This window comes from Pan troglodytes, chromosome 10 (genome assembly GCF_028858775.2).
Source record: "Pan troglodytes isolate AG18354 chromosome 10, NHGRI_mPanTro3-v2.0_pri, whole genome shotgun sequence".
In the NCBI taxonomy this organism is placed as follows: Eukaryota; Metazoa; Chordata; class Mammalia; order Primates; family Hominidae; genus Pan; species Pan troglodytes.
The window spans coordinates 120171063-120191671 of NC_072408.2; the positions used below are offsets into that span (position 1 = coordinate 120171063).

Genomic DNA, 20609 nt, shown 5'->3' on the forward strand with positions numbered 1-20609 from the left:
CACCACCGTGCCTAGCTAATTTTGGTATTTTTAGTAGAAACAGGGTTTCACCATGTTGGCCAGGCTTGTCTCGAACTCCTGACCTCCAGTGATCTGCCTGCCTTGAAAGTACTGGATTATAGATGTGAGCTGCCGTGCTCAGCCCAAAAATAAATTTCTAAGCACCCCCGCAACTGTCTGAATGGACTTCCTTCTTGGCCAGGGCGCTCTTAAAATTTAACCTGAGAGACTGGTTGAGTCCATGATGAGAAGTGGGGGTTGACATGCCTCTTATACCTCTCCAGCATTAACATCAACGTAGACCTTAAATCTGATAAGAAGCATTTGTAATTGGTTCTCTCTGAAGGCCTCATCTGCATGATAAAACTTTGGTCTCCACAACCTCTTATTGCAACCCAGACATTTCCTTGCTATTGATCCTAGGTCTTTTTTTTTTTTTTTTTAATTTTGTATTTGAGACCAAGTCGCTCTGTCTCCCAGGCTGGAATGCAATGGCACGATCTCAGCTCACTGCCAACTCCGCCTCCTGGGCTCAAGTGATTCTCCTGCCTCACCCTCTCGAGTAGCTGGGACTACAGGCAAGCGTCTTTTTGTATTTTTAGTAGAGGTGGGGTTTCACCATGTTCAAGACCCGGCTGGTCTTGAACTCCTGACTTCAGGTGACCCACCCGCCTCGGCCTCCCAAAGTGGTGGGATTACAGGCGTGAGCCACCTTGCCTGGCCTTTGAGTACTTTTCTATGGGCTGTTACCATTGTTGCCATTAACAAAATCATTAAATCAGTTTTGGGAAGACTGCACATTAGTCTCATTTTGGGGTCTCCTATATGTAGTGGATAAGAATTAAGTCTTTGGGGCTTGGCGTGGTGGCTCATGCCTGTAATCTCAGCGCTTTGGGAGGCCAAGGTGGGTGGATCACCTGAGGTCAGAAGTTTGAGACCAGCCTGGCCAACATGGTGAAACCCCATCTCTACTAAAAATATAAAAATTAGCCGGGCATGGTGGCCCAGCTACTAGGAGGCTGAGGCAGGAGAATCGCTTGAACCCGGGAGGCGGAGGTTGCAGTGAGTGGAGATCGCACCACTGTACTCCAGCTTGGGTTACAGAGTGAGACTCTCAAAAAAAAAAAAGAATTAAGTCTTTGGATGAGCTCAACCCAGGTTCACTACTCACTTCAGTTTGACCTTGGGCAAGTCACATGTCATCTCCATCCATCTTTAAATGGGACTAGGGATTTCCTGGGTCTCTCCGGTTGTTGTGAAGATTAAATGAGGAAGTACACGTAAGGTCCTGGGACACATACATGCTCAATAGCTAGAGGTTAGATATTGTTCTCAGGGGTGGAACCTACGGGAACACAGATTGCTCAGTGGTCAGACGCAGCACACCCTGGGTGACTGGTCACATATGAGGCACAGCAATGTCCACAGAGGGTCATATGATCTGAAGGAAGGGAGGGTCAAAGGCCATGCACTGGGGCAATGCTGTTACAGCAGTGGGACCCACTTAGCACTGAGTGGGTGGTTGCTGACGTGGGTCTGCATGTGATACGGTTTGGCTGTGTCCCCACCCAAAATCTCATCTTGAATGGTAATCCCCATAATCCCCATATGTCAAAGGAGAGACCAGGTGGAGGTGATTGAATCATGGGGGGTGGTTCCCCCATACTGTTCTCATGATAGTGAGTGAGTTCTCATGGGACCTGATGGTTTTATAAGTGTTTGGTAGATCCTCCTGCATTCATTTCTCCTTCCTGCCACCCTGTGAAGAGGTGCCTTCTGCCATGATTGTAAGTTTCCTGAGGCCTCCCCAGCCATGCCAAACTGCGAGTCAATTAAACCTCTTTTCTTTAAAAATTACTCAGTCTCTGGCAGTTCTTTATAACAGTATGAAAATGGACTAATACAGGGTGCTTTCTGCCTGGGGAGCTCTATCTTTTCAGCCTGCCTGGTGGCCTTGGATGGTAGGGACCTCAAAAACTGGCTGGAAGTGGGGGGTGGCCCCTGGACAGGGGCTGGGGAAAGGAGGTAGACAGACCAAGATACTGAGATGTGAAGTCTGCCCTTTGTCTGTGACTGCAAGCATGCTGAAGGTCTAAGGAGGTGGCACTAGGGGCCAGTGTGGAGAGGCTTTCATTTCTTCCAGGCTCAGAGAGGGAAGGTCACTTTCCTAAGGTCACACAGCCAGCAAATAACGGAGCTGGATTGAGAACTCAATTCTGTCTGACTCCACAACTCCATGCTCCTGCTGAAGTCAAAATAAAAATACAGTGATGACTCTCTAAATTTAGCGTTTTATTTGGGAAGGAAGAATTACAATATGGGGCATACACATAGATTGGGTGGTTTTCAGTATGTTTGAAGAACAAAGAGCAGGTTGGACGTTTTATAAAAAGGAGAAAGGGGCTGGTCATGGTGGCTCATGCCTGTAATCTCAGTGCTATGGGAGGCCTAGGCAGGAGGATCATTTGAGCCCAGGAGTTTGAGACTAGCCTGATCAACACAGTGAGACCCCACTCTACCAAAAATAAAAATAAAAATTAGCCAGGCATTGTGGCGCATGCCAGTAGTCTCAGCTATTTGGGAGGCTGAAGCAGGAGGATCGCTTGTGTCCAGGAGGTTGAGGCTGCAGTAAGCTATGATCACACCACTGCAGTTCAACCTGGGCAACAGAGCAAGGCCCTGTCTCAAAAAAAACGGAAACATATTGTCTTGAAAAAAAGTTCATTGGCACTAGCAAAGTTTTGGGGAGCTGGAAGCTGTGATTGGTGAGTCACAGGGGTGGGTAAAGCTACTCTTAAGAGTTGCAGCAGGGGGTTTCAGTAGCTATGAGATAAAACTAGTCTTAGGGTAACAACAGGCAGTTTCAGCAGCTGGGCTTCTGCAAAATTTAATTCTTGGAGCAGGTGCCATGTGCTCTGAGTGCCTTCTCTGTCTGGATATGACAAGAATGACTCACTTTGTATATAATCAACTGTCACACTCCTAACCATCACTCCACACCGCTGCCTGGTGAAAATGCTGATTGCCCTTGCTTCTGGCTGGTGATTTATTTTTTATTTGTAATTTTTTTTTTTTTTTTTTTTTTTTTTTTTTTTTTGGAGAAACACAGTCTCATCATCTTGCCCAGGCTGGTCCTGAACTCCTGGGCTCAAGTGATCCTCCTGCCTCAGCCTCCCAAAGTGCTGAGATTCCAGGCACAGAGCCATTGTGTCCAGCCTGTTTGGTAAATTTTTTTTTTTTTTTTTTTTTTTCTGAGACAATCTCTCTCTCTTGCTCAGGCTGGAATACAGTGGCACAATCGTGGCTCACTGCAACCTCCACTTCCCAGGTTCAAGCCATTCTCATGCCTCAGCCTCCCGAGTAGCTGGGATTACAGGTGACTGCCACTACGCTTGGCTAATTTTGGTATTTTTAGTAGAGACAGGGTTTCACCATGTTGGCCAGGCTGGTCTCGAACTCCTGACCTCAAGTGATCCGCCTGCCTCGGCCTCGCAGAGTGCTGGGATTACAGGCATGAGCCCCTGCAGCTGGCCAGAAAATAATTTAAGTCTTGATCGTCAAATGTGGGAGCAATGCAGCTCTTGACCATCAGCACAGCTGAGGACCACTGTGTATCCCTTGTCTGGGGGACTTTGGTTTCCTTTCACCCTCCAGGAGAGGCTGAGGAAGGAATGATTTCTGGGGAGCTTCTAGCAGTGCAGGGGTCACCAGGCCAGCTGGGTCGGCTGGGATTTGCCTCAGCAGTCCTCAGATCACAGCCTGTCCTCTGCCCAGCTGTGACTCCCCAGTGTCCCTGGCCATCTCCAGAGGCCTCCACCTACTCCTTCAAGGCCGGGCCCCTCCCTCCTTCCCTTGCTCCCTCTGTTCCTGACCTCCAGGGACACAGACGCCTACCCAACCTTGCCCAACAGTTGGTCCTGATCTTGTCCCGCCCCAGCTGTCAGTTATCAGGCCTCAGAGGAGGGGACAACACCTCCCACCCCAAAACCCCAGCTGCCTGCTCTTCCCCAGCTTTCATTCGTGAGTGTGCAGGAGGGGACGGGGAGGGAAGGAATTATGTCAATATCGTGAAAGAAAATGAGGCAGCTACAACTAAGGCTTTCTAAAGTGGGAGTCGGGAGACCGTGGGAGGATCGCACTCACACCGGCTGAAGGTCAAATCGCAGAATGTGCCAGTCGGTTTGGCTAACAATTGAAGTCAGAATCCACCGCCTTCAACATCTCTTAGCTGGGAGTACCCTAATGAACTAACCAATCAGAATGGGCTTGCGATAGAGGATTTCCGCCCAGCCAATGAACTGCCTCCGAAAACAACTTTTTGTGGAAATCCCTTATAAAAAACCTCTCCTGCCCTTGCCTTACGGGATGCTATTCAGGGCTGCCCTGAATAGTCCTATCTGATTCAGTGTACGCGAGTCGTAGTTCTTTGTTTCCTATATAAATGCTATTTCTTTTGACCTCCGTGTCAATCTCTTTTTTAGTTAACAGCATAGACCAGTTTTTGTTCTTTTTTTTTTTTTTTTTTTTTTTTCAGACAGAGTCTCACTCTGTTCCCCAGGCTGGAGTGCAATGGCGAGATCTCGGCTCCCTGCAACCTCCGCCTCCCAGGTTCAAGCGATTCTCCTGCCGCAGCCTCCTGAGTAGCTGGGATTACAGGCGCCATCCCGCCCAGCTAATTTTTGGTATTTTTAGCAGAAACGGGGGTTTCACCATGTTGACCAGGCTGGTCTTGAACTCCTGACCTCAAGTGATCCGCCTACCTTGGCCTCCCAAAGTGCTGAGATTACAACAGGTGTGAGCCACCATGCCCAGCCCCTAAAGATTCTTTAAAACTCCAGCTGAGGCCGGGCGCGGTGGCTCACGCCTGTTGTAATCCCAGCACTTTGGGAGGCCAAGGCGGGTGGATCACTTGAGGTCAAGAGATGGAGATGATCCTGGCCAACATGGTGAAACCCCGTCTGTACTAAAAATACAAAAATTAGCTGGGTGTGGTGGTGTGTGACTGTAGTCCCAGCTACTTGGGAGGCTGAGGCAGGAGAATCCCTTGAACCCAGGAGGTAGAGGTTGCAGTGAGCTGAGATGGTGCCACTGCACTCCAGCCTGGCAACAGAGCAAGACTCCATCTCAAAACAAAACAAAACAAAAACCCAGCTGAGTGTTCAGGGCCCTGGTTGGTGCATGCCTTGTGTGGAGTAGCACACGTCATTTCCAATGTACTCAGCCTGCTGTTCTAACTCAGCACTTGTCCTTATCCGACATTGCATCTCAGCTTGTTTATGTGCTTATTGTCTTTTTCCATTGTCAGAATGAAAAAGCTCTGCTCATTCTACACGTTTAAGGAGCACCTACTGTGTGCCTGGTCCTGGTCTAGACACTGAGGACACAGCACTGAATATCACAGCCCTAAACCCCTGCCTCATGGAGTTTAGACTCAATTTTGGGGAAACAGAGAATAAAAAAATTAATAAGCCAAATAAGTAATGAGTTAGATGGTGTTAGATGCTATGGAGAGAATAAATTACGGCAGGTGGGGGGTGGTAAGGTGTGCAACTTGGGAGTTAGGGGAGAAGACTGAATTTTAAATAGGGTGGTCAGGGCCAGGCTTGGTGGCTCATGCCTGTAATCCCAGCACTTTGGGAGGCCATGGTGGGGAGATTGCTTGAGGCTAGGAGTTTGAGACCAGCTTGGGCAACATAGCAAGACCCTTTCTCTAAAAAAAAAAAAATGTTTTTTTAATTAGCTGGGTGTGGTGTGTCTGCTATAGTCCCAGTTACTTGAAAGACTTTGGTGGGAGGATTGCTTGAGACCAAGAGGTCAAGGCTGCAGTGAGCTATGATTGAGACACTGCACCCCAGCCTGGGTGGCAGAGTGAGACCATATCTCTAAAATTATAATAATAATAATATTAATAGAGTGGTTAGGAAGGGCCTTCCAAAGAAGGTGACAGCAAGTGCAAAGTTCCTGCAATAGAACCATGCTTGGGATGTTTTAAGAACATCAAGGAGGCCAGGGTGGATGGAACAGAGTAAGTGATGGGGAGATGATGGCAGATGAGTCAGAGAAAAGGAAGAGGAGGTCAGATCTGTAGGCTCCTGGGTTATGGTAAGGACTTTAGTTTTTAGAGATATGGGGAGCCATGGGAGGGTTTAGAGCAGGGGAGGTGCATTACCCAACTTGAGTCTAACATGATCCCTCTGGCTGTCATGATGAAAATTGATTTAGCATCCATGACAATTCTCAGCTATATCAGTCATTACTATAATTGCAAAATGGTTTTTCTTTTCTTTTCTTTTCTTTTTTTTTTTTTGAGACAGGGTCTTGCTCTGTCACCCAGGCTGGAATGCAATGGTGTGATCATAGCCTGCAGCCTCGAACTCCTGGGCTCAAGCGATTCTCCCACCTTAGCTTCCCCAGTAGCTGAGACTACAGGAACACATCATCACACCCAGCTAATTTTTAATTTTTTTGTAGAGACAGAGTCTCAAACTCCTGGCCCCAAGCAATCCTCCTGCCTCAGACTCCCAAAGTGCTGGGATTACAAGTATGAGCCACTGCGCCTGGCTGCAAAACGATTTTTCTAACTCTATCATTTTATTTATTTATTTATTTTTCGAAATGGGGTCTCACTATGTTCCCCAGGCTGGTACTATCATTATTTTGATATTGATAGTTGGCATTCTCCAAAAAAGAAGAACAGAGTCATCCTGGGATCATTCTCTCCCTCCACCCCCTGGCCAATCACTTTCCTTTTACTTATTTATCCTCAGCACTCAATAGGTTTTTATTTAAGTCAGTGTTTCTAAATACATTAGTATTGTTATTTTTATGCTCAAACTGTCCCAATTTTAGCCAGTGGGAGCTTCTTCAAGCTGGTTGCTGGCTTTCTGACATGTTCCCATCATTCTTTGAGCACCTTGCTTTGGGGCAAAACAAGATGTTCCAGGCCCACTTTGCACTTTCTCTGACCCTGGAGTCAACCATTTCTCCTAGAGCCCTGGATCCCTTGAGTGGAAATGAGGATCTGGGCACTGGATGCCTTCATTGTTTCTTTTTATATTCTCTTTTCTTTCTTCCTTCCCTCCCCTCCTTACCCCTCCCCTCCGTCCCTCCCCCCCCCTTTCCTTCCTTCCTTCCTTCCTTTTTCTTTCTCCTTTCTTCCTTTCTTCTTTCCTTCCTTCCTTTCTTCCTTTCCTTCCCTTCCCTTCCCTTTCCCTCCCTCCCTCCCTTCCCTCCTTCCTTCTTTCCTTCCTTCCTTCCCTCCTTTCTGTCTTTCTGCCTTTCTTTCTCTTTCCTCTCTTTCTTTCTGTCTTTCCTCTCTTTCTTTCTCTCCCTCCCTCTCTCTCCCCCCTCCCCTGCCCTCCCCTCCCTCCCTCCCTTCTTTCCTTCCTTCCTTCGTTCCTTCCTTCTTTCCTTCCTTCCTTCCTCTCTTTCTTTCTCTTTCTTCTGAAACAGTGTTTTGCTGTGCTGCCCAGGGTGGAGTGCAGTGGCGCAACCATGGCTCACTGCAGACTTGACCTCGCAGGCCCAAGTGATCCTCTTACTTCAGCCTTCTGAGAGGCTGAGACTACAGGTGCATGCCACAATACTGGCTGATTTTTTTTTTTTTTTCTTTTTGGTACAGACAAGATCTCACTATGTTGCCCAGATTGGTCTCAAGTTACTGACCTCAAGCAATCCTCCTGCCTCAGCCTCCCAAAGTTCTGGGATTACAGGTGTGAGCCACTGCGTCCAGCCTACACTCATTGTTTCTGGGGTGTCATTGCCCCTGGTGTCACTCAGTGGACAGAGCCAGGAATGACATAGATATGTTTCCAGATTTTGACATATAAATATGAAAAGTCATGAGTTCCTACTGATACCTCTAAATCCAGCCTAATATCACAGTATTCTTCCTGGGCTTGTAGCTTTCCATGTTTGTATTTTTCTTTTCCTATGGTGATACACCTGGATCCCAAATCAGCACTATATTTATTAATTTGCTTAATCCTAAAATACAAGAGAATAGTTTCAAACTTGTTATACTACTGTGAAAAAAACAAACCTATGACATAAAATTTAAGATTCAGGCTGGGCATGGTGGCTCACACCTATATCCCAGAACATTGGGAGGCTGAGGCAGGCAGATCACTTGAGGTCAGGAGTTCAAGACCAGCCTGGCTAACATGATGAAACCTCGTCTCTACCAAAAATACAAAATTAGTGGTGGGCACCTGTAATCCCAGCTACTTGGGAGGCTGAGGCAGGAGAATTGCTTGAACTCAGGAGGCGGAGGTTGCAGTGAGCCGAGATCGCACCACTGCACTTCAGCCTGGGCGACAGAGTGAGGCTCCATCTCAAAAAAAAAAAAAAAAAGAATTTAAGATTCAGTTGTCCTTCCTTCCTCCCTCTCTCCCTCCTTCCTTCTCTTCTTCCCTCCCTCCCTCCACTCCTCCCTCCCTCCCTCTCTCCCTCCTTCCTTCCCTTCTTCCCTCCCTCCCTCCACTCCTCCCTCCCTCCCTCTCTTCCTACCTTAGATTGAAGGTATGCAGTTGAAGAACTGTGTTAAAAAGTTACTTGGGGCCAGACGCAGTGGCTCACACCTGTAATCCCAGCCGAGATCAGTCTTAAAAAAAAAAAAAAGGTAGTTGGGTTACTTCTCCCCAGACCCCCATTCCTTTTAGTGTGCTTATGTTTATTTAAATACAATCAGGATTATTTGTTTCTCTTTGTGTTCATCTTTAGGGGTTTTCTCCATTCTATTGAGTTGAATGGATTTTTTTGTTTGTTTGTTTTCAGAGACAGGGTCTCACTATGTTGCCCAGGCTGGTCTTGAACTCCTGGGCTCAAGTGATCCTCTCACCTCAGACTCCCAAAGTGCTGAGATTACAGGCATGAGCCACTGTGCCCAGCCTCTTCATTCTTTTTTTTTTTTTTTTTTTTTTGGGATGGAGTCTCACTCTGTCACCTGGGCTGGAGTGCATTGGTGTGATCTTGGCTCACTGCAACTTCCGCCTTCTGGGTTCAAGTGATCCTCCTGCCTCAGCCTCCCGAGTAGCTGGGACTACAGGCGCCCACCACGATGCCTGGCTAATTTTTGTATTTTTAGTAGAAATGGGGTTTCCTCATATTGGCCAGGCTGATCTTGAACTCCTGACCTTGTAATCCACCCGCCTCGGCCACTGCACCCGGCCTCATTCTTTTTTATAGCTGCATAGTATTCCATTTCCCAGCTGTTGTGTGGTTTATTTAATGAAGCTTCTATGTATGGGCTTGAAAGTGTTTCCAATAGTTTAAAATTACAAACAATGCTGCAATAAATAACCTTATGGATAAATACTTAGAGGTGGGATTGCTGGGTCAGAGGTAGATGCCCTTGGTGTTTTGTTAGACATTACTCTTCTTTTGCATACCCACTAGTGCATGTTTTGCATACCCACTAGCAACGTGCATGTGCCTGTTTCTCCAGGCTCACCAACATCACCAACAGGGTATGTTGTCAAGCTTCTATCTCAGTGTAGTTTATTTAAAGTTTTTTTTTTTTTTTTTTTTTTTTTTGAGAGGGAGTCTTGCTCTGTCACCCAGGCTGGAGTGCAGTGGTGTGATCTTAGCTCACTGCAACCTCCGCCCCCGGGGTTCAAGCGATTCTCCCACCTCAGCCTCCCGAGTAGCTGGGATTACAGGCATGCTGTAATTTTTTTTTGTATTTTTAGTAGAGATGGGGTTTCACCATCTTGGCCAGGCTGGTCTTGAACTCCTGACCTCATGATCCACCCGCCTCGGCCTCCCAAAGTGCTGGGATTACAGGCGTGAGCCACTGCGTCCGGCCCTAAAGTTTTTGTTTTTGAAAACATGTACTCTTTATCTAGTTTCTCCCAGTGATAACAACTTATGTAACCAGAGTATAAATATCAAAATCAGGAAATTGACTTAGATATGGAACTTTTTTTTAACTTTAAAAAATTTTTTGAGACAGGGTCTCACTCTGTTACCTAGGCTGGAGTGCAGTGATACAATCTCAGCTCACTGCAACCTCCGCCTCCCAGGTTCAAGCAATTCTCGTGCCTCAGCCTCCCGAGTAGCTGAGATTACAGGCGTGTGCCACCATGCCCAGAAAATTTTTTTTTGGATTTTTAGTAGAGATGGGGTTTCACCATCTTGCTCAGGCTGCTCTTGAACTCCTGAGCTCAAGCGATCCTCCCACCATGGCCTCCCAAAGTGCAGGGATTACAGGCATGAGCCCCCGAACCCGGCCTGATATGGTACTTTAAATTACAAATCCCAGCACTTTGGGAGGCCGTGGTGGGAGGATCGCTTGAGCCCAGGAGTTTGAGACCAGTCAAGCAACAAAGTAAGACTCCATCTCTTCAAAAACTCAAAAAAATTAACCAGGTGTGGTGGTGCATGCCTGTAGCCCGGCTACCTAGGAGACTTAGGTGAGAGAATCACTTGAGCCTGAAAGATTGAGGCTACAGTGAGCTATGATTGCACCACTGCATCCCAGCCTGGACGACAAAGTGAGACCCTGTCTCAAACCCAAGAAAACAAAAATCAAAAAACTAAATTACAGACCTTATTTCAGCAGTCTTTACATGCACTCTATTTTCACTGTGTATTTCTTACTTCTCCTTCTCCTTCTTCTGGACAGAGTCTCACTCTGTCGCCCAGGCTGGAATGCAGTGGCATGATCTCGGTTCACTGCAACCTCCACCTCCCAGGTTCAAGCGAATTTCCTGCCTCAGCCTCCCCAGCAGCTGGGACCACAGGCACATGCCACCACCCGGCTAATTATTTTGTATTTTTAGTAGAGACGGGGTTTCACAATGTTGGTCAGGCTGGTCTTGAACCCCTGACCTCACGTGATCTGCCTGCCTCGGCTTCCCAAAGTGCTGGGATTACAGACATGAGCCACTGCACCTGGCCTCTTCTTTTTTGAATGGTTAAGTATAGAGTTTGTTTTCACCCGAAGCTTGAGGTTGGGCACTTAGGAGCATCGCTTCACGTTACCCTGAATGGTACATTCAGGGTATATGCTCTCTCACTATATATTTCTCTGAATGTTTATTTTCAGTGTAGCTTTAATTTGCATTTCTCCTATAGTGAATGAAGCAAGCATTTTTCATAAATATAATGGTCACTTCTACATCTTTGTTCATGAATTATTTGCTGATGCTTTTTGCCCATGTTTTCTGTCTGGTTTTCACATTTTCCTTCTCAAACCTTTTCTTTCTTTCTTTCTTCCTTCCTTCCTTCCTTCCTTCCTTCCTTCCTTCCTTTCTTCCTTCCTTCCTTTCCTTCCTTCCCTTCCTTCCCTTTCCCTCCCTCCCTCCCTTCCTTCCTTCCTTTTCTCTCTCTTTCTCTCTCTCTCTTTCCTTTTTGACAACTTCTTGCTCTGTTGCCCAGGCTGTAGTGCAACTCACTGTAGCCTCGACTTCCTAGGGTCAAGCAATCCTCCCCCCTCGGCCTCCCAGTAGCTGGGACTGAGGCAGAAATTAAAATAATAATAATAATAAGTACTACATATATTCACTCCAAGAGAAGTAAGAGCTAAGGCCCAGAATGTGGCAAGGCAAGGGTTAAAAAAGAAGAAGAACAAGTTTTCCTCTGCTTAGCAGCTCACTTCAAGGACAGTTATAAGATAACGCTGTCCGAAAAGCCAAGGCCAGAGGACTGGGCTCCAGACCCCGCCCACCACCCCACCGCCCGCCTCCAGAGCAAGGTTGAAGGAAAAAAAAGAGAGAAAGACAAATAATTTTATTGCTATTCCTTTCCTTGGTCTCTTAAGCATGACTATGTTTTACAAACCTCTCTATTTAGCCAGTTCTTGTTTTACTTTTGATGCAGCTACAAGGCCACCAGCTATGCAAGGCCACAAGTTATGCACTATATGATTAACTACTTTTGTTTTACCTTTCTAAGCTTGCTTATAAAAACCCCACAATATCTTTGTTCTAGGCTCAGCTTTTTGGATGTGAATCCACTGAGCCAGTGCGTACCTTGAAATAAACATCCTCCTGTTCTCTCATATTGGTCTCTCCGTTCCTCAGTTTCCCACAACAGGACTACAGGTGTGCACCACCAAGCTCAGCTAATTTTTATATTTTATAGAGACAGAGTCTTGCCAGGTTTCCTAGGCTGGTCTCAAACTCCTGGGCTCAAGCATTCCTCCCACCTTGGCCACCCAAAGTGCTGTGATTACAGGCATGAACCACTCACCTGGCCTTCCCTCTCAAATTTTAAGAGTTCCTGATATATTATATGATATATGTTGAGATATATATACATATATATATGTATATATATGATATATGTTGCAAATAGTTTCTCCTGGTCTGTCAGATGTCTTTTGACTTTGCTTATTGAGTTTTTTGACATGAAAAAGTTAAAAAATTTATACAGTCAAATGCATTAATCTTTTATCGCATCTAGGTTTTTTTTTTTTTTTTTTTCTTTTGAGACAAGGTCTCATTCTGGTTGCTCAGGCTGGAGTGCAGTGGTGCAATCTCGACTTTCTGCAGCCTCGACCTTCCGGGCTCAGGTGATTTTCCTACCTCAGTCTCCCGAGTAGCTGGGACTATAGGCGCGCCTCACTGCGTCCGGCTACTTTTTTGTATTTTTAGTAGAGGCGGGGGTTTCACCATGTTGCCCAGTCTGGTCTTGAACTCCTGAACTCGCCCGCCCTGGCCTCCTGGAGTGTTGGGATTACAGGCGCGAGCCACCGCGCCCGATGGCATCTAGGTTTTGAGTAGTAGTTAGACAGCTTTTTCCCACACACATGTAAAAAGGGTATTTGAGGGACAATGGGAAAAGTTGGAATAAAGACTCTGCATTAGATAACCGTATTAAATAAATGGCAAATACCATTAAATAAATCTGGCCGGGCGCGGTGGCTCACCCCTGTAATCCCAGCACTTTGGGAGGCTGAGGCAGGCGGATCACCTGAGGTCAGGAGTTCAAGACCAGCCTGGCCAACATGGCGAAACCCCGTCTGTACTGAAAATACATAAATCAGCTGGGCGTGGTGGTGCGCGCCTGTAATCCCACCTACTCAGGAGGATGAGGCAGGAGAATCGCTTGAACCCGGGAGGCGGAGGTTGCAATGAGCCGAGATCGCGTCACTGCACTCCAGTCTGGGCGACATATGGAGGTTTTGTCTTGTCTCAAAAAAAAAAAAAAACAAAAAACTTGGGGAAGTGTGCTAAACTGGGTTTGCGTAGGTGGAAGGGGCGGCCGGGCTCTTTAAGGTGGGTCCCGCCCCGTAGGCCTCCCCTCGCGCCGGCCCCTCCCACCCCGGAAAGGCTCAGCCCAAGCCCGGCCCCGCCCGCCCTCGGCCCCGCCCATGGCAGAGCGCAGTCACGTGACCCGGGCTGAGGGGCGCAGCATTGCGCGGTCATGGTGGGCCAGATGTACTGCTCCCCCGGCAGCCACCTGGCCCGGGCGCTGACGCGGGCGCTGGCGCTGGCCCTGGTGCTGGCCCTGCTGGTCGGGCCGTTCCTGAGCGGCCTGGCGGGGGCGATCCCAGCGCCGGGGGGCCGCTGGGCGCGCGATGGGCCGGTCCCTCCAGCCTCCCGCAGCCGCTCGGTGCTCCTGGACGTCTCGGCGGGCCAGCTGCTTATGGTGGACGGACGCCACCCTGACGCCGTGGCCTGGGCCAACCTCACCAACGCCATCCGCGAGACTGGGTAAGGGTTGGCTTATCCCCACGCGGGGCCATCGGGGGAGGGGGATGCGTGGGCGCCGGACCTCGCCTGTTCCCGGGACCGGCCTCTTGCCGGGTGGGAACGCCCGTTTCTCTGGGGGTCAGCTACTCCCGAGGCTGCAGCACCGCCCTGCGGGCCAAGTCCCCTGTTTGGGAGCGGGCTACTGCGGCATCCCTCACCTCATGGGGCCAGTCCCTTGCCTTCAGCCAGTGGTGACAGTACTTCTGTCCCCAAGAAGCCAGTTCCCTACCACCGAGGCCGCAGTGCCTGCATCTGGATCAGGTCCATGGCTGGTGGGTAACTTCTATCCTCACGGGGACCTGCTCCCTTCCCTAGACTTTGCCTCCTCACCCCATGGAGGCCAGCCCCCTGTCCCCAGGCCTGAGGGGTGATGAAAACTCAGCAGGAGACTAATTCTTACCTGCTTGGCTGTGGCTTGCTCGTGGGTGCCAGCACCCTGCCTCCCTTCCAGTGCCAGGTCAGCAGGACTGAACCTGGGTTCCAGGCTAGTCCAAAAGCAGAGGGTCCCTAAAGTCACATAGACCCATTTAGTATCCTGCTAGGGCTCTGCTCCTCCCTTGTCTTCTGTGTCCTGGTCCAAGGGGAAGTCCTTGGCTGGATGCTGTGTTTGGCAGCCATGCTCACCATCTTTATTGCTGGGACCCAGGCTGTCATTCTGATGTGTGAGTCTCACCTAACTCCTCCGCCTGTCTGGGCTCTCGTTTCCCCATCTGTGGCCCAGATTTTGAGGATATGCTCTAGTTGGGTGGTCATGTGCTGCAAGTTCTGTACAAGGGCTTGTGCCCATTCATTTATTCATTACCCTGATGGTTGGCCTTAGGGACACAGCTGAGCAGCTGTCTCTACTCAATGGGAAACACAGACAGCGATAGAAGAGAAATCAGAGTCAGTGGGAGTGGGAAGGATCAGCTTCAAAGCCTTGTCAGCAGGGCCCAGACGCTGGATCAGGCTGTGCTGGGGGATCCTAGGGAACCCGGGGTGCATCCGTCATATCCTAGTGTCCAGATGATGCTAGGGAACCCTAGCACTAGGATGTGCCCAGGATGTGGTCTGTGCTCAGACCACACTGCCCCCTCCAGCAGAAAGGGCCTCCTCCCACTTTAGCCCCTATCCATTTTACTGGCATCCATTGACTTCTGCAGGTGTTAGGGAGACACAGGATGCCGAGGACACCCCCATTCTGGTGGCACTTGGGGGGTACATCAAGTAGACGTGAGATTTGGGGGAGATATTTGCGCAGACACAGGGGCACTGGTTGGGGTAAATCTGGGAAGGCTCCCAGAGAGAGGAGGCCACAGAGTGAGCTGGCATCTGTGGAGGGAACTGAAGCTTTGTGGCTGGCCTCGGGGGCTGCCGGGACTCTTGGATCTGGTGACCCGTTCTTTGCTGACTCACTCATGTTTTTGGCCCTGCACAGCAGAATCAAGAGGACATGACAGAACTGTTCAGGCGAGGAGGGGCAGGAGCGAGGCCCAGCATGGGGAGGGGGCTTTGGCCTCTGGAGGCCCCTCCTGGGCTGTGTTGCTCTTGACTATGGTAAACATGGAAGTGGAGAGAAGGCTTCCTTGATTGTGCTGGATGGAAAGTTCTTCCAGGCTCAGCCCGTCTGCTGTGTGACCTTGGGCAAATCCCTTCACCTCTCTGAGCATGTTCCCTCATATCAAGATAGGGCCAAAAGGGTCATGGAAATTCACTGGGGTCACAGAAAGCGCTGTTTATTTATTTTTATTTGTATTTTACTTTTTGAGACACAGTTTCACTCCGTTGCCCAGCTGGAGTGCAGGGGCACGATATTGGCTCACTGCAACCTCCCCACCCTGGGTTCAAGCAATTCTCGTGTCTCAGCCTCCCAAGTAGCTGGAATTACAGGTGTGTGCCACCATGCCCGGCTAATTTTTGTATTATTAGTAGAGATGGGGTTTCACCATGTTGGCCAGGCTGGTCTCAAACTCCTGACCTCAGGTGATCTGCCCATCTCGGACTTTCTGGCTTGTTTTCGGCACCCTCTCTCATCCCCTCCTCTTACGCTCACATGCCCCTTTCCCTTTGAGTTTGCCAGCCCTTGAGGCTCTGATGCAGGGAAAACCATAAAGCGAGCCCCATTTTACAGGCAGGAAACTGAGGTCCTCAGAGACAGCTGCTTGAGGACTCAGGGTCAGATGAAAGAAAGCCATAGGGGGTGTCCTGGCTCCTGATCAGCAGAATCTCTGATCTGTGGGGGACTCTGTGTCTTATTTCGGAGGGTGGGGGGCAGGGATTTGATGCCTCTGTTCACTCAGAATTAGGATCCCTCCTCCTTCCTGGTGAAATCCCCAGATTTTGCCACTGGGGATCCTGGGATTATCAGGATAAATTCTCCCTACGCCATAATCCTTTGTCTTTTTTATTTTTTAAAAAATGTTTTTTTTTTTTTTTTTTTTTTTTTGAGACAGGGTCTCCCTGTGTTATCCAGGCTCGAGTGCAGTGGTATGATCATGGCTCACTGCAGCCTTGAACTCCCAGGCTCAAGAAATCCTCCCACCTCGGCTTCCCAAGTAGCTGGGACTATAGATACGCACCCCCATGCCTGGCTAATTTTTAAATTCTTTTTTTTGTAGAAACAGGGGTCTTGTCATGTTGCCCAGGCTGGTCTTGAACTCCTGGGCTCAAGTGATCCTCTCACCTTAGCATCCCCAAATGTTGGGATTACAGATGTGAGCCACTGTGCTCGGTACCTTCTTTCAGTTGTGCCATATCTTGACTTTGGGCCAACACCCCCACGCAGCCTGGAAACATTTATGATTTGGTGCTTGGAGATTAGAGATGTCACTAGGAGCAGAGCCTGCCTCAGTCTAGCTCTGGCCTTGGTCCTGGGGAAGCTGTATCCAACCTTACTTTGTCTTCCTTCCCTGATCTGATCCCACTGACCAGCACCTTATCGACGAGGTTGCTTAAAGTAAATCACCATCCCGTTGAGAGAGGAAGTGAATCAAAGTTAGAGGGAATTAACAAATTTAGTAAACGGGGAAGCATCCCAAATCCACCAACCAACAGGCAAAAACAGCCCAGTAAAATGGATAAATAAGGCCCAGCTGTTTCTTTGAACAATCACAAGAGATGAATCTATACCATCAAGAATGAGAAAGGAGGACAGGCGCTGTAGCTCATGCCTGTAATCCCAATGTTTTGGGAGACCGAGGCAGGAGGATGGCGAGGGGCCAGGATTTCGAGACCAGCTTGGGCAATGTGGTGAAACCCTGTCTCTGCAAAAAAAAAAAGTAAAAAATTAGCTGGGTGTGGTTGCGCATGCCTGTGGTCCCAGCTACTCGTTTGAGCCTGGGAAGTCGAGGCTGCAGTCAGCTGTGATTGTGCCACTGCACTCCAGCCTGGGCAACAGAGTGAGACCCTGTCTCAAATAAAAAAAAAAAAAGGCTGAGATAGGAGTGATAGACACAGATATGGGGGGCATCCCACATAATGGAGAGCATCCAAGGCCATACTAGACTGCGGAAGTGGGGTGCTGATATTTGTGAGATATTTGTGGCCCCCTGCTCATATCAGTGGTCTGACTTTTTCCAATGTGGCCTCTTTCAAGAGGCACCTTGATTAGACTCTTGAGTCATCTTAGAGACATTAGCTGTCCCGGCATGAAATTGCAGTGTGGCCCATAGATTTTCCAGGAAAAAAAAAAAAAGATTGAGGAAACAGACCTACTGCTGCCAACTTTTAATTTTTGTCAAGCAAGTGCATTAAAAACAAAGGAGAGCAATATTTGTCAACCCCTGTCAGCGTTTATCTCATAAAAGATTGGCAATTTTAGAGCAAACAAGCAGAAAGGACATACCCTCTGAATAAGGAGTAATCTTCTTTTGATTTATTTTTTTTTTGAGATAGAGTCTGCTCTGTTACCCAGGCTGGAGTGCAGTGGCATGATCTTGGCTCATTGCAACCTCCGCCTCCTGGGTTCAAGTGATCTTCCTGCCTCAGCCTCCCTAGTAGCTGGGATTACAGGTGTGAGCCACTATACCCAGCTAATTTTTTTTTTTTTTTTGTAATTTTAATAGAGATGGGGTTTCACCATGTTGGCCAGGCTGGTCTTGAACTCCCGACGTCAGGTGATCTGCCCACCTCAGCCTCCCAAAGTGCTGGGATTACAGGTGTGAGCTATTGTGCCTGGCTGAAGAGTAGTCTTTAATAAGCACATCTAGTTATAGACACACTCTAAAGTGTTTTTCTGGCCGGGCGCCGTGGCTTGTGCCTGTAATGCCAGCACTTTGGGAGGCCGAGGCAGGAGGATTGCTTGAGCCCAGGAGTTTGAGACCAGCCTGGGCAACATGGTGAGACCCTATCTCTGCAAAAAATATAAAAAATTAGCTGGGCACGGTGGTGCGTGCCTGTAGTTCCAGCTACTCAGAAGCCGAGACGGGAGGACTGCTTGAGTCCAGGTGAGGCTACACTGAGCTGTGATCACGCCAGTGCACTCCAGCCTGGGTGACAGAGTGAGACCCTATCTCAAACAAAACAAAACAAAACAAATTTCTAGCAGTTTAGAAAGAGGGGATGGGATATGGGAAGTAAAAGCCTCCCCCTACCATTCTTCCTAGATATAAACATTTTTAGCTTTTTTTTTTTTTTTTTTTTTTGAGGTGGAGTCTCATCCTGTTGCCCAGGCTGGAGTCAGTGGCGCGATTTCGGGTCGCTGCAAGCTCCGCCTCCTGGGTTCACGCCATTCTCCTGCCTCAGTCTCCCGAGTAGCTGGGACTACAGGTGCCCGCCCCCACGCCCGGCTAATTTTTTGTATTTTTAGTAGAGGCGGGGTTTCACCATGTTAGCCAAGATGGTCTCGATTTCCTGACCTCATGATCCGCCCGCCTCAGCCTCCCAGAGTGTTGGGATTACAGGCGTGAGCCACTGCACCCGGACTTTTAGCTCTTTCTTCCAGAATTTTCTATGCATAAAGAGGCCTAAACCTTCTTGCATACATATAAATGTAGAGGCATATGTGGTGTGTGATGCATTTACACATGGGCTTAGTTTGTGCCTACCATTTGGACTTCTCGACTTTTTTTTGAACTTCATCTCTGACCTCTTTGCTCATCAGCACATGCAGTCCGCTATGGCATGTGTGATTATTGTATCAGGCCCCTAATGATGGGCGTTTCGGGAAGGCCCATCTTTTCTGGCTTTGAAGAGAAGTCCTGCTGTGAAGAAGGGCCTTTATGCCCATCTCTGCAGGGCTGTATGAGCATCCGGCCAGGGAATGGGTTCCTAACCACTGCCCGTCTCCGGGGCCTCAGTGCCGAGGCCTTGGCTAAGCCCACCCTTGCTAGAAGGGGCAGCTCTCACCAGGTGTGCCCTGGAGGAGGCCACTGGCCACTCAGTTACTACTGGGGCTCGCGGCTGCACAGCTTTTTTGGTTTTACGCAGTTTGTCCGAGGTCTCCTTTGATCCACTGCCAGCTTTTATCACGAGGGGATCTGCATATTGGGCCCTGTTATAATCTTCCTCCCATCATCACACTCGCCGGGTCTCCTCAAACTCCTACCCCCTCAGATTCTTTTTTTTTTTTTTAATGAGACAGCATCTTGCTCTATTGTCTGGACTGGAGTACAGTGGTGTGATCATAGCTGACTGCAGCCTGGGCTCAAGCGATCCTCCCATCTTAGCCCCAGCCTCCTGTGACTATAGGCAAGCATCACCACACCTGGTTAATTTATTTTGTATTTTTTGTAGAGAGGGGAGTCTCGCTTTGTTGTCCAGGCTGGTCTCTTACTCCTGGTCTCAAGTGATCCTCCCACCTCGGCCTCCCAAAGCACTGGGGTTACAGGCATGAGCCACTGCGCCATCTCCTCTCAGATTCTTGATGAGACAAATACTTAGTGAGTGCATAATGTGTGTTCTCTCCTGGCACATGCCACAGCAGTCCTCTGAAGGGGGAGTCACTCTGCCCATTTTACAGATGAGAAAACCGGGGCCCCGAGAGGTAAAGCAGTTTGCCCAAAGGTACACAACCAGTAAGGGATCTACCCAGGGATTCAGACCAAGTCGGAGGGACCCACAAGCCCAAACTCTTTGTCTTCCATTCTCCTTGAAATTTAAAAATCTAATTTTTTTCCCTTGTTTTTTCCTCTGTCCTTATCTGTGATGCTATGTGAATAATTAGCCCGAAGTTCATGGCTGTCATCTGCATTTGATAAGAACTATACCTCCTTGCCCCCAACACTCCCCCACAAACCTGAGTTGAGTTAGAGGCGCAGAGCATTCACTCAAGAATGTTAGTCTCAGCTCTGCTGCTCACCTGCTGTGTGACCTTGGGCAAATCACTTCATCTAACTGTATTATGTGGGAGCCTCGGTTCCCCACATCTGTAAAATGGGGAGAATAAAACCCATGTCATACGGTTGTTGGAAGAATTTTTTTTTTTTTTTTTGACAGAGTCTCATTCTGTCACCCCGGCTGGAGTATAGTGGCACAATCTTAGCTTACTGTAACCTCCCGGGTTCAAGCGATTCATGCCTCAGTCACCAGAGTAGCTGGGACTACAGGCACGCACCACTACACCCAGCTAATTTTTGTAGTTTTAGTAGAGACGAGGTTTCACCGTGTTAGCCAGGCTGGTCTCAAACTCCTGACCTCAAGTGATCGCCCTCCTCAGCTTCCCAAAGTGCTGGGATTACAGGTGTGAGCCACCGAGCCCTGGCCATTTTTGGAAGAATTTAGAGTTACATAAAAATGTAAGTACTTACCACAGTTTCTGGGGCTATTGTAATTCCCTGTATCAAGGCCCCACTAAAGATCCCCACAGCCCCACCCTGCTGGCCCCAAAGTACTTTGCTTTGGAACATTCAGAACTCAGGCTTCCTCCTTTTACTTTCTCTCTTCTCTTCACCTGGCAAACTCCTATGTAAACTTCAAAACCCAGAACAGCTGTCA

General features: G+C 48.6%; 1 protein-coding gene across 1 annotated transcript in view; it reads left to right on the top strand.

Moving 5' to 3' along the window:
* The first annotated feature begins 13299 nt into the window (after positions 1–13299).
* PLBD2 (phospholipase B domain containing 2) overlaps positions 13300–20609 on the top strand; it is a 32885-nt gene continuing 25575 nt past the window's right edge. Inside the window, exon 1 of the mRNA XM_016924314.3 lies at positions 13300–13658. Coding sequence (XP_016779803.1) covers positions 13369–13658 — 290 coding nt within the window. The 5' untranslated portion in view covers positions 13300–13368. The remainder of the gene's footprint in view (positions 13659–20609) is intronic.